Source organism: Lynx canadensis, chromosome F2 (genome assembly GCF_007474595.2).
Source record: "Lynx canadensis isolate LIC74 chromosome F2, mLynCan4.pri.v2, whole genome shotgun sequence".
Taxonomy (NCBI): domain Eukaryota; kingdom Metazoa; phylum Chordata; class Mammalia; order Carnivora; family Felidae; genus Lynx; species Lynx canadensis.
This window is the reverse complement of record NC_044320.2, coordinates 10,541,259-10,564,087: the sequence shown is the minus strand read 5'-3', so window position 1 is coordinate 10,564,087 and position 22,829 is coordinate 10,541,259. Positions and strand designations below refer to the sequence as shown.

Below are 22,829 nucleotides of genomic sequence, written 5' to 3'. Positions count from 1 at the left end.
AGAGAGAGACAGAGCATGAACGGGGGAGGGGCAGAGAGAGAGGGAGACACAGAATCGGAAACAGGCTCCAGGCTCCGAGCCATCAGCCCAGAGCCCGACGCGGGGCTCGAACTCACGGACCGCGAGATCGTGACCTGGCTGAAGTCGGACGCTTAACCGACTGCGCCACCCAGGCGCCCCAAGATAGGTACATTTCTTACTGCTATTTCACAGATGTGGAAACTGAGGCTTAGGGAGGTCAGATAGTTGTCCCAAGGGCATGGAGTGAGTCAGCAACAGCACCTGAATGCATACCCGGCTGTCCTGGTCCATGAGTGAGTGAGTTCTATGCACCAGGCTCTGAGCTATGGAGCCTCATCAGGGTTCATCCTTTTCTAGAGTGCCACAGACCATGTCGGGCTGACTCTCACATCACAAGCTTTCCCGCCTCCTTGCATAATCTATTGTGGAATATCATCCGCTACTCATCTGCCCGTGCAAGGTGCTATGGCGTGTGCTAAGGAAGGAGTTAATGGCAGGCATTGTGGTCTGTGCTGAGCAAAGCAGGGGATGAACTTCACGTCTGCCGTCCCTGTGCTTGAGTGTACTTGACTGAGAGACTGAAGACGACGGCAATACGATATTAATGGCATTAGGATAAAAGGTCGGTACAGGGCACCACCTGTCTTTTTGGGTCTCTCAAAGAGATATCAGGAGTATCGATGCGAACGACGAATTGTTTTGAGCTGTTGGAGACTTAAGAGGTATAAGATGAAGTATTTACATTCCTGTGATTATCAGACAAAAGAGGGGGTTTCCACCAACTTAAACTGCAGACTCTTGGACAGTAAGGAAGGAGGAAGAGGAGTTGATGGGGAAGAGAGGTGAAGAGGAAACACCATCAGTTGTAAACGGAATCTTCTGTGGAACTTATCATCCAACTGCTTAAGGAGGAGAGGGAAAGGATTCCTCCGTATTTGTCAGTGATACTCAAATCTGGGGGAAGGGCTTCATGGGCAACGCTCCTTCATTCAGTCATTATCGTATTTATTTGATACAATGCTACTACGTGTTTAAAAGCAGGTTAGATATGAGGAGGGAAACCTGAGTCCTCCACTGATCAAGAGACTTGGATTCCAGGGAAGAGATAGAAGACATGCCACCTGTCACTGTGACAGAGTTTGCAAAGTGTCTTCATGGCACGTTCACCGGAAGCTGGCAGCTTCACGGGCTGCTGCATCTTCTGAATACATCACTCTACGTTTTCCCTAAATTAAGAAAACTCATCTGATGTCCCCACATCTCCCCATTATTCTTACAGATCACGTCCCAGTCCCGCTGTGGCAAATGCACGCCGGTCCCAGATAGTCAGTAGCAGGAGGTGGCGTTATGGTTTTGATTGCCAAGACCAGCGCGAGTTGGGTTTCCTGTCATTCCACACTGAAAGTCTCCCATGAGGAAGAGAGGGCCAGGGCCCTCCCGGCCGAGGAAACAGTACACATTGAGGCACGGGGTTGTGAGCCGCACGGTACGTTGAGGAGATTTTACGAATTCACAAAGCGTAATAGTTGGGATATGCGTGCGCTCTGGAGCAGAACTGTCGAGGTCCCAATACCAGCTCTGGAACTTACTACCTATTACGTAACTTCTTTGTTTCCGAGTTTCCCATAAAATGGAGGTCCACATACCACCTACCTCAGTGGGCTGCTCTGATAATTAAACAAAGTAATACAGTGGACCTGGTTTTTCAACAAAATTTTAACGTTTTTTTATTTCTGAGATAGAGAGAGAGAGACAGAGCACAAATAGGGGAAGGGAAGAGAGAGAGGGAGATACAGAATCTGAAGCAGGCTCCAGGCTCAGAGCAGTCAGCACAGAGCTCCATGCGGGGCTCTGACTCATGAGCCACAAGTTCATGACCTGAGCCAAAGTCAGGCGCTTAGCCTACTGAGCCACCCAGGCACCCCACAGTTGACCTTTTAACAAGGGGAGGGTTAGGGTGCCAATCCCTGAGCAGTTGAAAGTCTACGTGTAACTTTGGACCTTCAAAATCTTTTTTTTCAAATGTTTTTATTTATTTTTGAAGGAGACAGAGAGAGAGAGACAGAGCATGAACGGGGGAGGGGCAGAGAGAGAGGGAGACCCAGCATCCGAAGCAGGCTCCAGGCTCTGAGCTGTCAGCACAGACCCGGATGTGGGGCTCGAACTCATGAACTGTGAGATCATGACCTGAGCTGAAGTCAGACGCTTAACCGACTGAGCCACCCAGGCGCCCCGACCTCCAACATCTTAACTTAGTACTGAAGCCCACTGTTGACTAGAAGCCTCACTGATAACATAAACAGTAGGTTAGCACATATTTTGTGTTATATGTATTATGTGCCGTATTCCTACAATAAAGTAACCTAAAGAAAACATTAAGAAAATCATAAGAAAGGGAAAATGCATTTACAGGACTGTTCTGAACTTATGGAAAAAAAATCTGTGTAAAAGTAGACCCACCTGTGTTGTTCAAGGGTCACCTACATACATAAAGAGGTTTGGCTAAGCCTCTGACTAAGCCTCTGACTTCGGCTCAGGTCATGATCTTGCGGTTTGTGAGTTCGAGCCCCACATCAGGCTCTGGGCTGACAGCTCGGAGCCTGGAGCCTGCTTCGGATGCTGGGTCTCCCTCTCTCTCTGCCCCTCCCCCGTTCATGCTCTGTCTCTCTCTCTGTCTCTCTCTGTCTCTCTCTCTCTCCTTCAAAACTCTCTGTCTCTCTCTCTCTTTCAAACTAATAAACATAAAAAAAAATAAAAAAGAAATAAAGAGCATCATAATACAGCATCCTAGCACCCAGTCAATGCTCCCTTATAAGGGCTAGTTGTTGCTAATTCTATCCAGGAAATGTTTAAGGTGGAGACAGAAGTAAGAAATGCATTGGATTCTAAGAGCATGGACATTTGTCCTGGATTCCTAATTACCGCACCACCACATGGCTTAAAACAGTAGCCATTTACTCTCTCCCGGTTCTGGAGGTCAGGAGTCTGGAACCAAGGCGCGGGCAGGCTGGTTCCTTCCAAGGGCTCTCAGGGAGAAACCGCCCCATGCCCTTCTCCCGGCTTCTGGTGCCCACCAGCAGTCTTGGTGTTCCTTGTCTTGTGCATCTCTCCAAGCCCAACTCCAAATGGGACTCGTAGATCTGTCAACTCCAATCGCTGCCTTCTAAAGTACTGCTCTCAAATTAGATGTGCCCAAGACATTTGCAACAGACTCGAAACAAACACAGACAATTCTAGAATGGCTCTGTACTCAGACTGCTCTAAAAGTATTCTTTTTTTGAAGAGGGAGAGAGAGAGGGCGTGAACACATGCGATAGAAGGAGAAAGAAAGAATCCCAAGCAGCCTCCATGCTAAGCACAGAGTCTGACATGGGGCTCGGTCTTGTGTCACACCCGAAGATCATGACCTGAGCTAAAATCAAGAGTTGGATGCTTAACCAACTGAGCCACCCAGGCGTCCCCCGCTCTAAAAGTATTCTTAAATGATCTGTCCTCTTTTATGGCCAATCCATTGTGGCTGCAAAACAGAGAAGACAGAATTCCCATCAGGGGATCCATACTCAAATCCAGCTAAAATAAGCTATTCTCGGCATGAATCGTTTTTGTAGAAAGTTATTTTGGGGGCGCCTGGGTGGTTCAGTCCATTAAGGGTCTGACTCTTGATTTCGACTCAGGTCACGATCTCATGGTTGTGGGATCAAGCCCCGAGTCGGGCTCTATGCTCAGTGTGGAGCCTGCCTGAGAGGCTCCTTCTCTCTCTCTGCCCCTCCCCCGCTTGCACGGGTATGCTCTCTCTAAAAAAATTTTAAACAATAATATTTAAAAGTAAAAACACTTATTTTCTCTTCCCCTGCTCCAACCTACTCCCGCTTTTGAGACGCGCCTTCAACTATATCGACGCAACAGAACGTTTCCTGCCTTTGGCACTTGACAGTGGACTGTGTCTGGTTTCCGGCGAGCATTTTTTTCGTCCAAATTCCCGGGACGGGTTTGGGAGACAAAAGGGACCCTTGTGACTCTCTGGCTCCTCCTTAGCTTCTCCAGGCTGGATCAGAGGTATGGAGGGCAGTGGTGGTGACTGAGTCCTCTTATCTGAACTGCCTTGGGAAATGTTAACTGTGTGCAAATGAGCGCAGAGCGCTGGCCTCTCTTTGAATAGCGGGAGCATTATTTTTGTATTTATTTATTTATAATTTATTGTCAAATGGTTTTCCATACAACACCCAGTGCTCATCCCAACAGGTGCCCTCCTCCATGCCCATCACCCACTTTCCCCTCCTTCCCACCCCCCCATCAACCCTCAGATTGTTCTCACTCAGTACTTAAGAGTCTCTTATGGTTTGCCTCCCTCCCTTTCTGGAACTTTTCTTTTCCCCCCTTCCCCTTCCCCTTCCCCATGGAGTTCTGTTAAGTTTCTCAGGATCCACATACGAGTGAAAACATATGGTATCTGCCTTTCTCTGCCTGACTTATTTCACTTAGCATGACACTCTCCAGTTCCATCCACGTTGCCGCAAATGACCAGCTTTCATTCGTTCTCATTGCCAAGTAGCATTCCATCGAATATATATAAACCACACCTTCTTTATCCATTCGTCGGCTGATGGATATTTAGGCTCTTTCCATAATTTGGCTATTGTTGAAAGTGCTGCTATAAACGGGGGGCGCATTTAAAATTAGTGCTGCCAGAGCACCCGGGTGGCTCAGTCAGTTAAGGTCATGATCTCCCAGCACTCGGGTTGGGGTTCGAGTCCTGCCACTGGGCTCTGTGTTGGCAGCTCAGAGTCTGAAGCCTCCTTCAGACTCTGTGTCCCCCTCTCTCTGCCCCTTCCCCGCTCCTGCACACGCTCTCTCTCTCTCTCTCAGAAATAAATAAATGCCAAAAAATAATAATAATAAAATTAAATTAAATTAGTACTGCCCAGGGATGGCACATATGAATAAGAACACGAACAGCAAGAAGAGAAAGCCTACAGTTTAGAATCAGAGCCAGAGTGCGTTCTGCTATTAAGTTCAGGGCATGACCCAGAGGGTCCAATAGTTCAAGGGCCAAGTCTGACATCCAACTTTCACCTCTATGCTCGATTTCCTCGAAGCAACCTTGAAATACAGGGATCATCATTTTTGACGGGTGAAAGATCCAAACTTCAGAGAGTTTAACCGATGCAGCCAAGGTCACCCACATACGGAGCTGGAGCTAGCAATCGAATCCAAGTTCATTCTTCAGAGCTCACCCTCTGTCCGCCACGTCAGAAAATGCAAATAATGTACCGAAAAGATCACAAAGAAGCCGGCAGCCAGATGGGACTGTAAGACTTGCTGTTCCACCCACAGGAGGCAAACACAACCCCTTGAGTGAAGTCAGCTATTCTCGAGAGGCAAGGCCATTAACACTGGTGTCTGTTCGCTGCTCAGAATCTTACCAACGCTTAGAGGGAATCGTCCTACTAAGCGTGATACCAGAGTGTAAAAAACCCGTGCTGACTAATAATCTCTGAGTGCCAGTCATATTTCATGACTGGGAGGAGCACAGGGAGCTTCCTAGAGGGGATGTCTGAGCATCAGCTCGGGGTGTCGGGGAAATTTTCACCGAAATAGCCCTAACGTTTGTGGAGTTATTTATGGTTGAAATGACACTGAAAAATCAGGCATCAATGCTATTCGTCTCTCAGAACACCCCCATGGGTTAGGGCAGGAATTACTTGTAATTGAGAGATGAGAAAGCTTGCACACAAAGGGGTTCAACAACTTGCACGGTCACATAATTGACATGGAAGGAGCATCTAGGGCAGCCGTGTCGAGTAGAAACATCATGTGAGCCACATTTAAACTCCCCAGTGCACGCCTTTTACTTTATTGTACTTTATTTTATTATTTTTTCAATGTTTATTTTTGAGAGAGAGAGAGAGAGAGAGAGAGACAGGGCACGAGCGAGGGTGAGGGAGGGGCAGAGAGAGAGGGAGACATAGAATTGGAAACAGGCTCCAGGCTCCCAGCTGTCAGCACAGAGCCCGAGGTGGGGCTCAAACCCAAGGACCTTGAGATCATGACCTGAACCGAAGTCAGACGCTCAACCTACTGAGACACCCAGGTGCCCCTAAAAATCCCCAGTGTGCACATTTTAAAAAGTAGAAAGAATCAGTTGAAATGCATGTCAATAATATATTCTATTTGCATGTCAATAATATATTCTATTTTATTAAGGAGAGGGGTGCCTGGGTGGCTCAGTTGGGTAAGCGTCTGACTTCAGATCAGTTCGTGATCTTACAGTTGGTGAGTATGAACCCTACGTCGGGCTCTGTGCTGACAGCTCAGCGTCTGGAACCTGCTTCACGTTCTCTGTCTCCCTCTCTCTCTGCCCCTTCCCCTGCTCACGCTCTTGTCTCCCCCTTTCTCAAAAAGAAACAGTTAAAAAGTTTTTTTAAAAAGTTATTACGGAGATATTTTATATTCCTTTTGTTTTTGGTAGTGTCTTCCAAACCTGGCGTGTATTTTACGTCACGGCACATCTCAATGTGGACAGAGCATATTTTAGGTGTTCCATAGCCACCCATGTTGGGCAGGGCAGAGTTTTTCTGACTCCTTGTCTTTCTAGTTCTACTAAACTGCTTCACAAATACAAATGGCGAGGGATGGCAGCAAAGGGAGCGATAGGAACATGAATTCAGGGTCTTAGCAGGACACAACTGGTCACTCAAAAAGGGTAACAAAGAGACTTTAATGAGGGACACCTGAGTGGCTCAGTCAGTTAGGCGGCCAGCTATGGCTCAGGTCACGATCTCACGGTTTGTGAGTTCCAGCCTCACGTCGGGCTCTGTCCTGACAGCTCGGAGCCTGGAGCGGCTTCAGGTCCTACGTTGCCCTCTCTTCCCTCCCCTCCTTGCACTCTCTCTTGCTCTCAAAAATAAACAAACAAAAAATGAAAATAAAAAAAAAAAGAAGAGACTTTAATGAAAAGTTAAGGAAGCCGACAATGGATGGTGAGACGCAAGATAGCCAAAGACTAGGAACAGTGAATCTGCAAGTGCCCTTGGAACCTGGCAAATCCTGTAGCTGGAGGAGAGGTCTACCTGATAGAAGCTGTGGCCTTTGGTAGAGAAATGTTAAGCACTGGCGTTCCACAGCTCAGCCTGGTAGGTGACGGGGAGATAAAACCATTGACCTCTTTGCCCTCCCATCTACTGGTCTCCATCTTGTGGCTCCCATTGGCCAAACCCAACCAGAAACTAGATGGTAATGAGCCTGTGGATGCTTCCCTAAAGGATAGCCTGCAGGGGCACTGATAAAAAAGAAGGGTAGAGGTCAGATCGGGAGGGTGATCAGGAGACATCCAGCAAAATATCAAAGGCACAGAAGGGTGGGCGCGTTTGCTGGTCTGGGTGGAGTACGAGAATGGAGGTAGCAAGTGAAGCAATTGAAAGGTTGGGCTGAACCAGGCAGAGGATGGGCTGTAACGCCGGGTGAGTAAGATTGGGCCATACTCTATGGGCAGTAGCAATCCACGGGAGGATTTAGTGTAAAGTCTTATATAACCAAAATGGGGCACTAAGATGATGATCATGACAGGTGGTACACTGGGTAGGGTTCTGAGATGGGAATTAGTTACGTGCCTCACCCCTCCGATGAACCTGCCAAGAAACACCCATAAGAGGTGAACAGGAATCAAGACAGACACTGTATTACTGGCAAAGGGATGGGGACTGTGGGTCCGAAGGAGGGCCTCAGGGTGGAGTGACTACAGGGGGCTAGACCAGCTCCCAGTAGTTAGAAACTGGTTAGCACCCATTAGGAAGCTAACCTGTGTGGGAGGGCTTCAACAGTATTAGAGGAAGAGATACAGGGACAGTGAGTACATTTATGGCAGAGACAGCATTAACAGGCATTAGCACCACAGTCAATGTGGAGAGATCAGGTCAAAAAATGTGTATGATGGAAGAAAGTGCATTTTGGGGAGATGAGAGGATCCTTAACAGGCTGAGCCAATGATACCAGGGGGCCATGCAGATGAAGCTGCCCAGCAGGAACGGATAACGAGCATCTGGAACCGGGAAAAGAACACGGTGTTAGAGATACGGACATGGAACAATCCAGAAGTGATGGCTGAAGCCGCGCTAAATCACCACAAGAGAGACAAGAGACAAAAATGGTGATTTAATAGTTAGTTAAATCCAGTCAAAAGTCGGGACCAACGGTTACGTCCTCCCCCCGTTTCACAAAAGTCCTATGTGGTTCATCGTTTCTGGACGACACAGCTTTGGAATATTTCCGGCATCGCAGGAACTGGACAAGCACACGGTTGCAGAGCATTATATCCTGGGGTAAGACGATGACTGGGATACCATTTTGCTTTTTATCCCCAAAATACCCGAGGCAAGTGGAAGTGAAACCGTGAAAAGGAATGCAATGACGCTGTGACAGAAAGGGAGCACGGAGGTGGAGAAACTTCCAAGATGAGTTGGAAACAACAGAGATGAGTTGACGTGAGATTTGTTTATTTACTTATGTATTTTAAATGTGAAGTCATGTATGTGAACGAATAGCAGAAGGAGAAGCTGGCCGGGAAGATGCACGAACAGGAAGATTTTACGTGTCAAGGACAGACTGGGCTCCTGGTTTTGGAGGACAGGGGCCCTGGAAACCATAGCACAAGAGGAGAGTGTTTCCCCGATCTATTTATTCACAAGTATTTTTGCTTGAAAGACTACTGCGAAAACACAATGACAGCATTCATTATGACATTCACTGTCTCTGCTTTTTCTTCCCAGCTCGGGCTTCTCCCCTTCTGGATCCAGAGCTATTGCGAAGCACACAGTGAGATACGTATCCGATCTTCGGGGGGTTCACGGTGTAGAAGGAAACATAAAGCAAGGACGTAGCAGAATGTAGAAAGAGATTAATGCCATAAAGAAATGCACAAACGAGGGGCGCCTGGGTGGCGCCGTTGGTTAAGCGTCCGACTTCAGCCAGGTCACGATCTCGTGGTCCGCGGGTTCGAGCCCCGCGTCGGGCTCTGGGCTGACGGCTCGGAGCCTGGAGACTGTTTCCCATTCTGTGTCCCCCTCTCTCTCTGCCCCTCCCCCGTTCATGCTCTGTCTCTCTCTGTCCCCAAAAATAAATAAACGTTGAAAAAAAAAATTTTTTTTTTAATTAAAAAAAAAAAAAAGAAATGCACAAATGAAACACGGAGGTCGCAGTTGGGGAGAACAGAGAAGGTCTTTGTGGAAGAGGTGACATTTGAGCAGACCTTTGAAGAGTGGATGAGGTTCATGGATGAAAGGAGTGTTGTACCAGGTAGGGGGAAAAACAGAAGCAAAGGCATGAGCTTAGTAAGGCAATAAGAATGTTGAGGAGACCAAGAATATTCTCGTATCATCTAGACAATAGTTAATATGTATTAATGACAGATAAGGATGAACGTGACAGGTGCTACGTGGGTGGTCTTCAACGTAAAAGATGGAAAATAGTAGAAAAATGGACGATAAAAGACTCAACATGTTTTTTGGACTATAATGAGAAGACAACAAGTTGGAGCAGAAAATCCAAATATTCTGAGATTCTGCCATTTTCAGGTCAGCCTTGATTCTTCCTTGAATAAATGGGCGAATACATGAATGGATGACAAGGCTCTGCCTTAACAGTTACCTGTAACTTTAGAAAAAACTAAAGGGGGGCGCCTGGGTGGCTCAGCTGGTTGAGCATCCGACTCTTGATTTCAGTTCAGGTCGTGATCTCAGAGTCATGGGATCAAGCCTCGTGCTGGGCTCTGCACTGAGCATGGAGACTGCTTAGGATGCGCTCTCTCTCTCTCTCTCTCTCTCTCTCTCTCTCTCCCCCTCTGCCATTCTCTCCTGCTTGTGCTCTCTTTCCAAGAAATATATATAATTCCCTCGATTCTGTAGGGCACTAATATGGATCAAACTAACCAACCCAGAACTCAGTAGGAAACCTAACTTTCTCACTATTGTCCGAACCACTAGCTTCCACCAATGTTGTCTAGCAAAGATTATTTAAGTTAAACAGAATTGTTTTAACATAGCTAAAACATCTGCTGCATTTAAGAATAATCTTCCTGCTGCTACACATATGGCATCATCAGAAACTTTATTTCACTGCCCCCAGAGCTTTGGAGACACCTCGAAATGCCACGATTACCATAGGCAATTTTCAGCAATTCTCAAACTAAAAGAAAAACGATTAATTCATTTTAATATTTAAAATAAACAGAGGCCATTGGATCATTTGGGAGGAGCAGTGGGATCACAGTAACTACAGTGATTAGAATCCAGTTCCCCAAAGACAGATGTCTTAAGATTCAGCTTCTAGATGGAAAATTCCCCTAACAGGTTTGTACAAGACATGTGCTCAGTCTGTCCCAGTCTATTCCTGAATTGGATAAGAGCCCTCCCCATGCCGTTTTTGGTGGGGGTCACAAAGGGCAGAGACCCCTTCACTTTTACATAGGAGAATTATTACAACATGACCCTCGTGTAGGCAGAAGTCAGGCCCGGGGGCCAAAGTTTGAATTCAATATAAATCAGTTAACCAGACATTAATCAGAAGATCTTTTATTCCAGCCATTGTGCTGGATAAATGCCAGAGAACCAGATGAATTAGAAAGAGCAGACATCTTCAAGTAGCCCTTATTGGCTGTAGAGGACAGAGGGAAACACAGACTAGTCCGTGGCATCAGGTGCGACAGGCTCTATAGCAGAGTTAACTTTAAGGAAGACTGGAAGCCTGCAGAGCTGCAAAAAGCGTTTCCACTCAACTTGGAAAGAGGAAACCAAGCCTCGTGGAGGAAGGATCCCAGAATCGTCTGGGTGGAGACGTTAGGAGGGCGGTGGGCTTTCCAGGCTGAGAGAACCGAACAGCACAGGACAGTCGAACAGCAGTTCTGGGAGATGATGGTCGGTCATCCAGTATTGTCAGAGTGGAGAATCTGGGAGAGAGGATGGGGGCTGGAAGGTGGGCCATGTGTGGGGGTTCGGATTTTGTCTTGGAGGGAACATGGCCACTGAAGGGTTTTCCCACAGAGAGAAGAGTGACATCAATGGCATTATCATCATAGCATCGTCTTTCCTATGGCTTGAGTACACCGTCTGCCTTGGGCTAAGAACTGTTCCTCCTTAATCCACAGCACAACTCTTGGAAGAAGGCAGAATCATCATGCTCATCTCACACCCACAAAATCAAGGTCTCTAGGTGGAACAGTGTACCTACGTTTCCATAGCCAGGAAGCACAGAAAGTAGTACTGGAATCCAGATCTTCCAGACATTGAAGGTTTGGCTCTAAAGCACTAGCCTATCCAGGCTTCGGAACCAGACCAGGCTTTTGGAAAGGAGAACAGATTGTTGAAACAGAAGCTGGAGACCAAGAGACCCAGAGATGTTCAGTATGCGCCATGCAGGTGACGACTGGGGATAAAAATTACCTTTTATTTGTTTCGTTTTAAAGTTTACTTATTTACTTGAGAGAGAGGGGGAGAGTATGTGTGAGAGATATAGGGCAGAGAGAGAGAGAGAGAGAGAGAGAGAGGGAGAGAGTCCCAGGCAGGCCCCACACTGTCAGTGCACAGCCTTACGTGGGGCTCAATCTCACAAAGCGTGAGATCATGACCTGAGCCGAAATCGAGTCGGCCGCTTAACCAACTGAGCCACCCAGGTGACCCCAAATTAATTTTTTTAAAAAGGCAATGCCCTTGCCTGACCAAAGGAAAAAATCAATATGTGCTCAACCTCTTGATAGCAATCATCTAAATGAAACGTGTCAACATTCGGACCCATTCGGTACCTTCTGTCTGGCATTGCGCCAGCCGCCATGGGAGGGAAAGGTGGTAAGAGCCGCCTTCAAGAAGCTTTGTTAAAAATCTCGGTTGTAGAGACTTTGAGCACAAAGTGTTAACATTTGCTCGTCTCTCCTGCCTGCTTGTTCTTGACCATGGAACCACCCATGCAACCTCAGGTTATCCAAGGACAGAGCCTCTTTTTCCCCTGACCTCAGGCATCATCATGCCATGGGACCCGCCACGCAAGCGACGGCAGGGTTCGTGTGCCGTTTATTCTCTAGCTGATGCTAGGCAATTTTTCTCTGGAAAAATTATTGGAAACCACTATCAACCATTGACAATTTCAGTCACTTTATAACCGTATACTCCATGCTGGTTTTCAGGCACTGCTAGGTGGGCCGTATGGACGAATGAGCCACGGGTGAGTTTTAAGGAGCTCCCAGATACCCTACCAAACAGGCATGCAATGATCAAGGTCCAGTGTGGCATAATGTAATAAAGATGTGCAGTAGACCTTCTTCATTTTGGTATGCATACCACATAGTTAACACTCAATAAATATATATTGAATGTCAAAGTGAGTGGAATAGTTTGCCATTGAAGGAAGTACATAACTTTGCTAGGGGCTGTCAGAGAAAACCTACGTCCCCGTGTTGCTGTCCTTCATCGCATCATATGCATCACATCATCAGTATCTTTGCTAATTCTTTCTCCCCCTCTTCCAATAATGAAAGCTCTACTCATCCTCCAGGCCCAATCCGGAGGACAGACGGAGACTTATTTGTCTCTGTAACCCCACCATGAGTGGATGAATGGATGGACGAGTGCGTAAGTGAATAATGGGCGTAGGTCATCATGGAGTGCTTCTAATTGTCCAAACAAACTGCGTCCTCCCTTCTTTTAGGTTGTTTGTGTTGATGGACCCTTACGTGACACTCTTCGCTGCTTCTCCGCCGAGCTAAATCCTACTCACAGGTCAACTCAGGCACCGTGTCTTGTAGGTAGCCTTCCATCAGCTTGCTTCTAGGTTTGGCCCATACCTTAATGCCATGGGCATTTGTAGAGCTACCCCTTTCCAAACCCAGTAAACTCTGTAAGACCAGGAACCAGCTGCTAGTCACTGTTATGTTCCCAATGTTCAGCAAAGTTCATGGCACATAACAGATCCTCAATAAATGAATTAATTCGTGATTGAACAAATTAAGTCATTTGACGATTTCCTTTGTATCCTACCATGGGATAAAGCCAGTTCTCGAAGAATCCCACAGAGCTTGAACATTTCTGTGGAATAAGGCCCCTTGATTCTGCATTTGTAAGTACAAAAAAATGAAATTTAGTCTCCTTTGGGGATCACTTCCCAAGGAAAAAGGATCTGCTGTCACTGACGCTCTTTCAGGGTCTGCTTTGCAGGGTATAGAATTTCTAACAGTTACGGTATTGCAATTAGCTCTGATAAGAGGTAAATGGGGTTGGATTCCTTAATGACACAAGATATTTTAACAGATATGGAGCCTAATGTTGCTATGAACGTGAGGCAAACCACGATCCTGATTTCCTTCCCAATGAGTAACTTACACTTGGGGTTTCAACGGAGACGAGCCAATCCATAATATGTTCTCACAGGAGTCCCTCCCGGGATTGAGCTACGCTGGCTGACTCACGCATCATTATGCACCATCATGCAAACTCCTCACTGAGCTGCAAGGGCACGACACACAGTACTTCTCGTTAAGCTGCCTCTTCAGGAAGAGTGTTATCAGTCCCATGCCACAGATGGAACCACCAAAGCTCCGAGCTTGCTGGGGCTCACTAAGATAGTAAGTCATTCAGCAAAGATGTCCAATCCTGAAGAGTCTCATTTCAAAGGCTTCTCTGCCTCTCTACCACCGGGGAGGTTCTCAGGGATAATGGGGACCTGAAGCAGAGACCAAATGGAAAGTAATTTTATCACCGAGTGAAGCAGAGTCGGCTGTCTTAGCTACTACCACGGAGGGAAGGGAATGGTCAATATACCGGAAACACGTTATCATAGTTGTGAGGCCAGGGCTACACCAAACCTACAGCGTAGTTTGCTGCATATTTAGAATGAAGAGTATTCCACCGAAAGACAGTCTTTTCTTATAAAGAGGCCGACTTATCATTTTGTATTGATGCGTACACATGATCTCACCTGAGGCAAACGTAAAGCTGGAAAGGAAGCCATTGGCTCACGTTTGGACGAGGAACAAAGACAAGAACTCATTGGCTCCAGTGGCCCAACCAGGTGTTAGGAGAGCTAATGCATGAACTCTAGTCACTGCTCCCTATCTTCCAGCTGTCACGGGTTCTCGCCTCTGTATACTGTTCTTTCCTTCGTCCTTCCACCAGCTTAAAAAAAATAAAGATTATGAAAGACAAAGGAAGGTCCCTCTGCCATGTAAGATGACTAGATGACGGTGACTCCAGGGCACTCAACCTGAAGGAGGGGAGACGGAAGAAAAGTCTTAGGGGTATGATAAAGCAGCCCTTTCCAGTGCCTCCCATACTTCGTAAACATTAAACAAAAGCCTGAGCTTCCCAGACAACTCACCCACAGCTGCAGCTCTGGTCGCAAGAGAACACCAACAACAGTCGAATCAATTATTAATACGACAGCATTCTCTGAATTGGCTCACATCCCATGGAAAGAGTGACGGGCCAGTCTGGCGGGTGCTCTGTTTTGCAGAGGAACACAACATATCGTCCCGGAAGATACCCGTGTTTATTGCACAAGGTTGATTTCAAGCTATTTTTCTGGATTATTTTATAAGGACATTCAGGACCGCTATAATCAATCTATTATGAAGTTGCATGACGGCTCTAGACATTAATTTGAGAAACTGGATTCTGATATTCCGCGTCCTATGAAGTCCACGGAGGGCCTGGAAACTTGGTAGTTTCCTCTGTGCCCCTGGCAATGGCATGTGGCAGTGGGACTTGAGTTTGGGGCAGTTGCACCTGCCTACCTGCCTCACTGAAGGTCGCCTAGATGTGGCTCCCGTCACTTCAAAGATCCATGTTTTTACTGATGATCTGACCAAATTAAGATGAAGAAAATGTGGCGCTTTTTGGGGGCAGCTACTCTCTTTATAATTTCTCAAACTATTATCACGTAAAGCTTAATACAACATGTGCGTATCCACAGACGTAACATTTCTGAAAGAGAGCCTAAGACGAGAGAACTAATACATCTGTTGCACCCAGAACTCCCAAGAGCAAATAAACTTAGATTATATGCTGATTCTATAACCGATTTTCCACACATTCCTGTTATTCCTCTTTGAAAACGGCTTTCAGAGGCAAAGACGTGCACGATTTTTGAAGAGGGTGTGAATAGTTTTCCCGGGGCAAATCTTTATTTTTTGAAAGCTAATTCATCCGGCGGGATATATATATATTCAAAGCCAATATATATTTGAATTATATAATTCAACGCCAAAACTACTTTTTAAATCCTTATAACATCCACCCAATCAGGAGGTCTACGAAACTGAATTTCAGTCTCTTCAAACTGGAAACTCATGGCCCCGAACCCAACCCCACCTGCTTTCCCTACTGCATCCCCTGGCCTGGGACCGCCATCATGTTCCACGAGATATACTGTGTTCAGTAATCTCTTCTGAAAATCAGGACGAGGCGTCAGGACCTACACACACACGAGATTCTTCCATAAGCTTACTACAATTTGAATTGGTACGTCAGGAAAACATTTACTTGAAATAACCATTCACAGTTTCAAGACAGGAGGATCAAAAATGAGAATGTTCGTGGTTTTTAGGACCCACGGCCTCGTTCACAAACACAGATGTCAGTCCACGTGTCAGAAAAGCACTCTGGGACAAATCGCTTTATTTCTCGTAGACGGCCTTTAATTGAAGGTGGGAAACAAAACCAGACGTGCTTTGAGCTAGAAGTCGAACATAACTACTTTGGACCCTGGAATCCTGGACGCAGACTTTAAGAGAACGCTCGAAGTCAAGATTTGTTTGGGGAGGAAAAAAAGAAAAAAAGCTCCATGGATCTCAGACTGGCTGGAGATACCCAACGCCAGGCCCTTCCATTTGGTACCTGTCTTTGGTTTTCCGTCTCCAGGCGCAGCCTGGCCTCCACACACCTCCGTGTCTCCAGGAAGGCTTGGCGCTGGGCCCGGTCTGACAGGTAACTGATGAAGGTTCCAGCCGTGTTCATACACATGAACAGCACTGCCTGGGCCATCACCTAAAACACATTTGCAAACATAGGCTGGTCAGATGGTTAAAACAACAGCTGTGTGGAGACAAAGAGGAAAAAACATAAAGAAAGGCTCCCAAGGTAAACCTTAAGGTACTCGTGTAAAGTATGAGGCTAACAGAACCATATCCTTCATTCAGGCCTTGGGTGGAACAGTGCCTCAGAGAGGCCGCCCGCGAACTTTCTATTCAACTCAAAAGCTTCTCCCGCTGCAAGTCTGGATTTGAGCCTGAATTGGAAACTTAAGGTAAGATGAGGGGGGGGCTTCTCTCTTCCTCACTCTGCCTCACTTCCTCTTCACTAGCGGAAGTGGGTCGTTAGCCTTTCAGAGGACTGGAGAAGCAGGTCGGAAGAAGTGAAAGAGACGAATAAGAAACAGGAGAGGTTAGTAGTTGGACGGCGCTCTCCCGTTTTGCCTTTGTACTGTTTGGTAACATCCAAGTCCTGTGGCTTCTAACTCAAAAAAAGATAGCATAATTGAATGGAAAAAGAAGATGTGGTTTATACATACAATGGAAATCTACTTGGCAATGAGAAAGAATGAAATTCTGCCATTTGCGGCAACGTGGATGGAGCTGGAGGGTATTATGCCAAGTGAAATAAGTCAGTCAATCATATGTTTTCACTCATGTGGATCTTGAGAAACTTAACAGAAGACCGTGGGGGAGGGGAAGGAAAAAAAAAGTTACAAACAGAGAGGGAGGGAGGCAAACCATAAGAGTCTCTTAATACAGAGAACGAACTGAGGGTTGACAGGGGCGGGGGGGGTGGTGCGTGGGGGAGAGGGGAAAGTGGGTGATGGGCACTGAGGAGGGCGCTTGTTGGGATGAGCACTGGGTATGGTATGGAAACCAAATTGACAATAAATTATATTAAAAAAGATATCATAGGGGCGCCTGGGTGGCGCAGTCGGTTAAGCGTCCGACTTCAGCCAGGTCACGATCTCGCGGTCCGTGAGTTCGAGCCCCGCGTCGGGCTCTGGGCTGATGGCTCAGAGCCTGGAGCCTGTTTCCAATTCTGTGTCTCCCTCTCTCTCTGCCCCTCCCCCGTTCATGCTCTGTCTCTCTCTGTCCCAAAAATAAATAAACGTTGAAAAAAAAATTAATTAAAAAAAAAAAGATATCATATTCATTAACTGCTTTTAATCCCCGTGGCTATTATCCTATCCCTACACACCAAAGTCTCCTGGCTGGACCTTCACATCAGGCTTCTTACTTGCACATTTTCCCCTTTCAAACTGCTCTCCAGTGAAGAAAAGCAGGAAGATTCTGGAAAGGAGTCAATACTTGGAAGAAAGAAATAGCCAAGTGTGGATTTTTTTTATTTTTATGGCTTTAGCCTGAGGCAAGTCACGGATGGCACCTTGTAGGGTAGCAAAAACTCAAACAGAAAACCCAGGTGGCCTGAAAAAGCAAAGATCAGAGTTCAGACAACTATAGCTGCTAGGAAATGAGGGGCAAATCCCCCAAAGAAGGGAACCAGTGAGGGGGAAGCTTAAATTCTTATATAAAATCTTCTCTGAACCACATATCCACAGGGAAGACAGCAAGTGATTAAGCTGATGGTAAAAGAATTTAACTGAGATTTGAATTGCCTTCCAAAAGACCAATATTGTCATTTCATTTGCACCAAGTTAATCACTTGCTAAAACAAAACAAAACAAAACAAAACAGCATTATTTCCCAAAGAATTAAGAGAATCTACAATCTTAAACACATAGCTATCACAGTGTCCTAAACACAATGCAAAATTATGTGATATAGGAATAGATACGAAAATGTGACTCACTCTAAAGAGAAAAAAAATGAACCGAGATGTATTCTGATGCCCCCCCCCCCCATATGTTGGAATTAGCAGACAAAAATTCTAGTAGCTTTTACGGCTTTTGTCAATGATGTAAAGGTAAGCATGCTAGCAATGAATGCAAAGCCAACTCTTGGCAGAGAAGTAGAAACCACACGCACACAAGAGAAGTAGAAACCACACACACACACACACACACACACACACACACACACAAATGAAAATTCCAGAAGTGGAAAACACAACATTTCAAAACAAAACCGTCACTGGAGGATATTAACAGCATAATGTCGGTGACAGAAGAAAAAAAAACCCACTAAACTTAAAGATAAATCAATAAACCAAGAATAATCTGGGAAACAGAGGAAAATGTCATAGACAGGGGACACGCTCTCCAGTTACAATAAAGATTTTTCAGGGTAGATAAAAAGAAATACATTTCCAAAACACATTGAAACAAAAAGTTTGAAGGCCAAAACAGAATACAGCGGGTTTTGCTGTGTAAATAAAATGAAAGAGAACTGAAGGAAGACAACATCACGAGCGATAAAAATCACTAGGTAACGGTAAGAGCTTTAATTTACCAGAAAGATACGAAAATTATGAACTTGAGCACATGTAACGACATAGCTCAGAACACACAACGCCGAGTATGAGAGAAGTCTGTGACATTATTTACAAGTCTACCATCACGCTGGTATATTTTTTACATAACGATCAGCAGTTAACAAACCAAGCAGTTAAAAATCAGCAAGAGGGGCAACTGGGTGGCTCAGCCAGTTACCCGTGCGGCTCTTGGTTTTGGCTCAGGTCACGATCTCACGGTGGCGAGACGGAGATCTCACGTCGGGCTCAGTGCTAAGTGCGGAGCCTGCTTAACAAAAAGTTTGAAGGCCAAAACAGAACTACGACAGACACTTTGAATAGCTCATACAACTAACCAACGTGAAATGAACACTATGCGGCAACTAGATGGTACAAATTCTATTGAGGTACGTATGGAACAATTATAAGTAGGACTGTATGATAAAACCTGAAGGTAGCTTCAACAAATTTCAACCAACTAGTATCATATAACCATAGTCACTAACTACAATAAAATCAATTTACAAAGAAATTTTAACGGATAATTAAGACAACATCATGTGTTTGGAAATTAAAAATATTTCTAACTAACTCATGGATCTAGAAATATATTAAAATGGAAAATATGCATAATGGGGCACCTGGGTGGCTCAGTTGGTTAAGTGGCCAACTTCAGCTCAGGTCATGATCTCGAGGTCCAGGAGTTCGAGCCCCGCGTGGGGCTCTGTGCGGACAGCTCAGAGCCTGGAGCCTGCTTCGGATTCTGCGTCTCCCTGTCTCTCTGCCCCTCCCCTGCTCACACTCTGTCTCTCTCAAAAATAAATAAACATTAAAAATTTTTAAAAGAAAATATGCATAGCTGATGAATAATGAAAATACTACTGAACAAAATTTAGTAGACCTCACAGAGGAATGTAAGGTAATTAATGCTTTAGTCTTAAAAAGGCTGAAAGTCCCTGTGCTAGCCATTCAATTTAAGGATTTAGCAAAAAACAAAAAAGAATAAATCCAAAGTAGGTGGAAGGAAAAAATAATAAAATAGGTGCAGAAATAAATAAAAAACAAATATACACTAAAGAGGATCAGTGAAGTCAAAAGCTCATTTTCCAAAAACACTAGCAACCAGTAAGAATTCTTACAAGCTTAATTTAAAAAAAGAGACAAGGTCCAAACAAGCAATGTTAAGGATAGGAAATGGGACACAGACATTGCAGAAATTAATAGGTCATAAAAATGTTATGAAGTTTAATGCTAAAAAAAAATCTGCAATGACACTGATGTACTTCTCAAAATACATCTTTACCAGAACTGATTTGAGAAACAAGGAGAAAAAAATCAATAAATGGAACCATAATTAAAAATCTTTTCAGGGGCGCCTGGGTGGCTCAGTCGGTCGAACGTCCGACTTCGGCTCAGGTCACGATCTCACTGTCCATGGGTTCGAGCCCCGCGTCGGGCTCTGGGCTGACGGCTCAGAGCCTGGAGCCTGTTTCGGATTCTGTGTCTCCCTCTCTCTGACCCTCCCCCGTTCATGCTCTGTCTCTCTCTGTCTCAAAAATAAACGTTAAAAAAAATTAAAAAAAAAATCTTTTCATAAGGAAAGCAATGGGTCCAGACGCCTCTAATGGGGCACTTTACAAATAATTGCAGAAGAAAGCATTTAAGTATTTCATAATCTCTTCCAAAGACAGGAAAATTGCAAACACCCCCCAACTCAGTTTATACGACCGGCAAAGCCAGATACCAAAACCAATATGGTTCGCGGATGAAGGTAAGTAACTGGTGAATCTGACTCGTGAACGTGGAAGGAGATACCTACACGCAGTATCAGCAAATCAAATCCATCAAGAGATAGAAAAAATAATTTAAGTTGACTACAAGGAATTTTCCTCAGGAATCTGATGACAGTTTAACATTATCAACTCAATTAATGTAATTCACATTTATAGCTTTTCAAAAACATATAGTCGGGGCACCTGGGTGGCTCAGTAAGTTAAGCATCTGATTCTTGATCTCAGCTCAGGTCTTGATCTCAGGGTTGTGAGTTCAAGCCCTGCGTTGGGCTCCATGCTGGGCGTGAAGCCCACTTAACAAAAAGCAAACATATAATCATTCCACTGAAATGAAACGGTACTGATAAAATTCAGTATCTTTTCATTAAAAAAAAAACAAAAACAAAAACAACTCTGAGATTAAAAATAATCTTTCATTTTTTATAAGTTTATTTACTTTGAGAAAGAGAGGGAGAGAGAGAGAGAAAGAGAGACAGCACGAGCAGGGGAAGGGCAGAAAGAGAGGGAGAGAGACAGAATCCCAAGCAGGCTCCACGCTGTCAGCACAGAGCCTGCCGTGGGGCTTGATCTCACAAACCATGAGGTTGTAACCTGAGCTGAAATGAAGAGTCGGACGTTTAATGCACTGAGCCACCCAGGCGCCCTTCGTTATCATTTTTATATGCACGGTCTCCTTCAGTGAAGCCGTGGATAGTTCTGGGGACAGAAACTGAAGCCTGGGTTTATAATTTCTAGGTTGTACATTTTGTACATGTGCGTGCAATACCTATCCGAGCACGTGGATTTTTAAATTGCTAGACTGATAAATGTATTGCTTCAAAAAAGGAAAAAGGCCAAGTCCTCATCATGGCAACAATGCCTGCTTGATCGTCTTCAAGTTCATTTCACACCATTTCTCCCCTTACTCACTTTGTTCCAGCCAATCTGGTTTCCCTTCTGTTCTTCTGATAGGCCTGTCCCGCCTGGGAGCCAACGTTAATGCTGTTCCCCGTGCCGGAGACACCGTTCCCCACATTGCTTGTCTTGCTGCCTCCTCTTGTTCATAAAGAGACTGGACTTCGTGGTAGTTTTTTTCAGGGAGGTGCTCCCTGATCACTACATCAATCCCAACTGAAAAATTAGTGGAATAGAAATGGAGTACACTAGGGGCCCCTGGGTGGCCCAGTCGGTTGAGCGTCCGACTTCAGCTCAGGTCATGATCTCGCGTTACCTATTTTAAGGAAGTAATCAGGTACAAGGCCAGAAACTTCTGGTAAGGGATGTTCGCCGCAGCGTTCTTTATGGGGAGAAAAAGGAAACTGCATATTTTTAGCAGCAGGGGAAACGGCTGAATGAATTGAGCTGTGCACATACGAAAGAACGTAAAATCACATGAAAATATTTAGCGGCACGAGCCAACCTGTATGGTACATTAAGTAAAATGTAAGTTTAATTCGAAACTTTTAAGATTTAATTTAAACTAACTTTATGTTTTAAAAGCTTTCATTTAAAACTCTTCAGTGTTGGGGCACCTGGGTGGCGCAGTCGGTTACGCGTCCGACTTCAGCCAGGTCACGATCTCGCGGTCCGTGAGTTCGAGCCCCGCGTCGGGCTCTGGGCTGATGGCTCAGAGCCTGGAGCCTGTTTCCGATTCTGTGTCTCCCTCTCTCTCTGCCCCTTGCCCGTTCATGCTCTGTCTCTCTCTGTCCCCAAAATAAATAAACGTTGAAAAAAAAAATTTAAAAAAAAAAAAAACAAAAAAAACTCTTCAGTGTAAAGCTGTGTTAAAAAAAAATGGCCTGGGTGCTCAGCTGGCTAAGCATCCAACTTCGGCTCAGGTCATGATCTCGTGGTCCGTGAGTTCGAGCCCCGCGTCGGGCTCTGTGCTGACAGCTCGGAGCCTGGAGCCTGCTCTGGATTCCGTGTCTCCCTCTCTCTCTGCCCCTTTCCAAAGTGATCTACTACAGCAGGTCCATGGGTCTAAGGGAATCTCTGCTTCATAAGCATGGCCGGAAGATCACATAGAACACTACCTTTGGGCCTCCTTTCTCTAGATCCACGGCCTTACTGAATTCTGAACGCCCAGAGGGCGGACACCGTGTCCCTCCATCTCTTCCACGGGGTCTGGGGTCCTAGTGCTCAGCAAACACCCGTCCAGTCCAACTGAGCAAAAAACGTGGCACAGCCACGTGAGCAAATCCCAATCACCCACCACTTTGGTCCAGTTTTGTAATCACCGGAAATGGGGAGATTGTCACCGAGATAGGAAGCCCTCCACGAACTCCTCCAGAACAGGACGAGTCCCTCCCCACCTCCCCCCACCCCAACTCCTCCCTCCACCCCTGCCATTGGAAAGGGTTCTCTCCGTTGGACCCGTGGCCTCCCACCCCGCCAGGGTGGTGACCGCACTGGGGGCGCTGCTGTGTGAGGCCAGGGGGCTCAGAGCTGGAAAGGCTCACAGAGTCGGCTTCCCTATTTGATGCAGGACGTGCATGCTGTCCCTGCAGAAAAGAACCACTGCTACTTGCCGCCAGGTGGCCAGACCGGAGGTGGGGGAGAGGACCGGCTCCCTGGGGCCTCCCAATCGCAGTGTGTGATTTCTGGTGTCACGGAA

General features: G+C 45.8%; 1 protein-coding gene across 2 annotated transcripts in view; it reads right to left on the bottom strand.

Moving 5' to 3' along the window:
* The window catches only part of ADCY8 (adenylate cyclase 8), a 225,733-nt gene that overhangs the window by 160,998 nt on the left and 41,906 nt on the right, over window positions 1-22,829 (bottom strand). For both annotated transcript variants that reach the window (XM_030304404.1, XM_030304406.2), the window contains exon 2: window positions 15,894-16,043. In XM_030304404.1, the coding sequence (XP_030160264.1) occupies window positions 15,894-16,043 (150 nt within the window). The remainder of the gene's footprint in view (window positions 1-15,893; window positions 16,044-22,829) is intronic.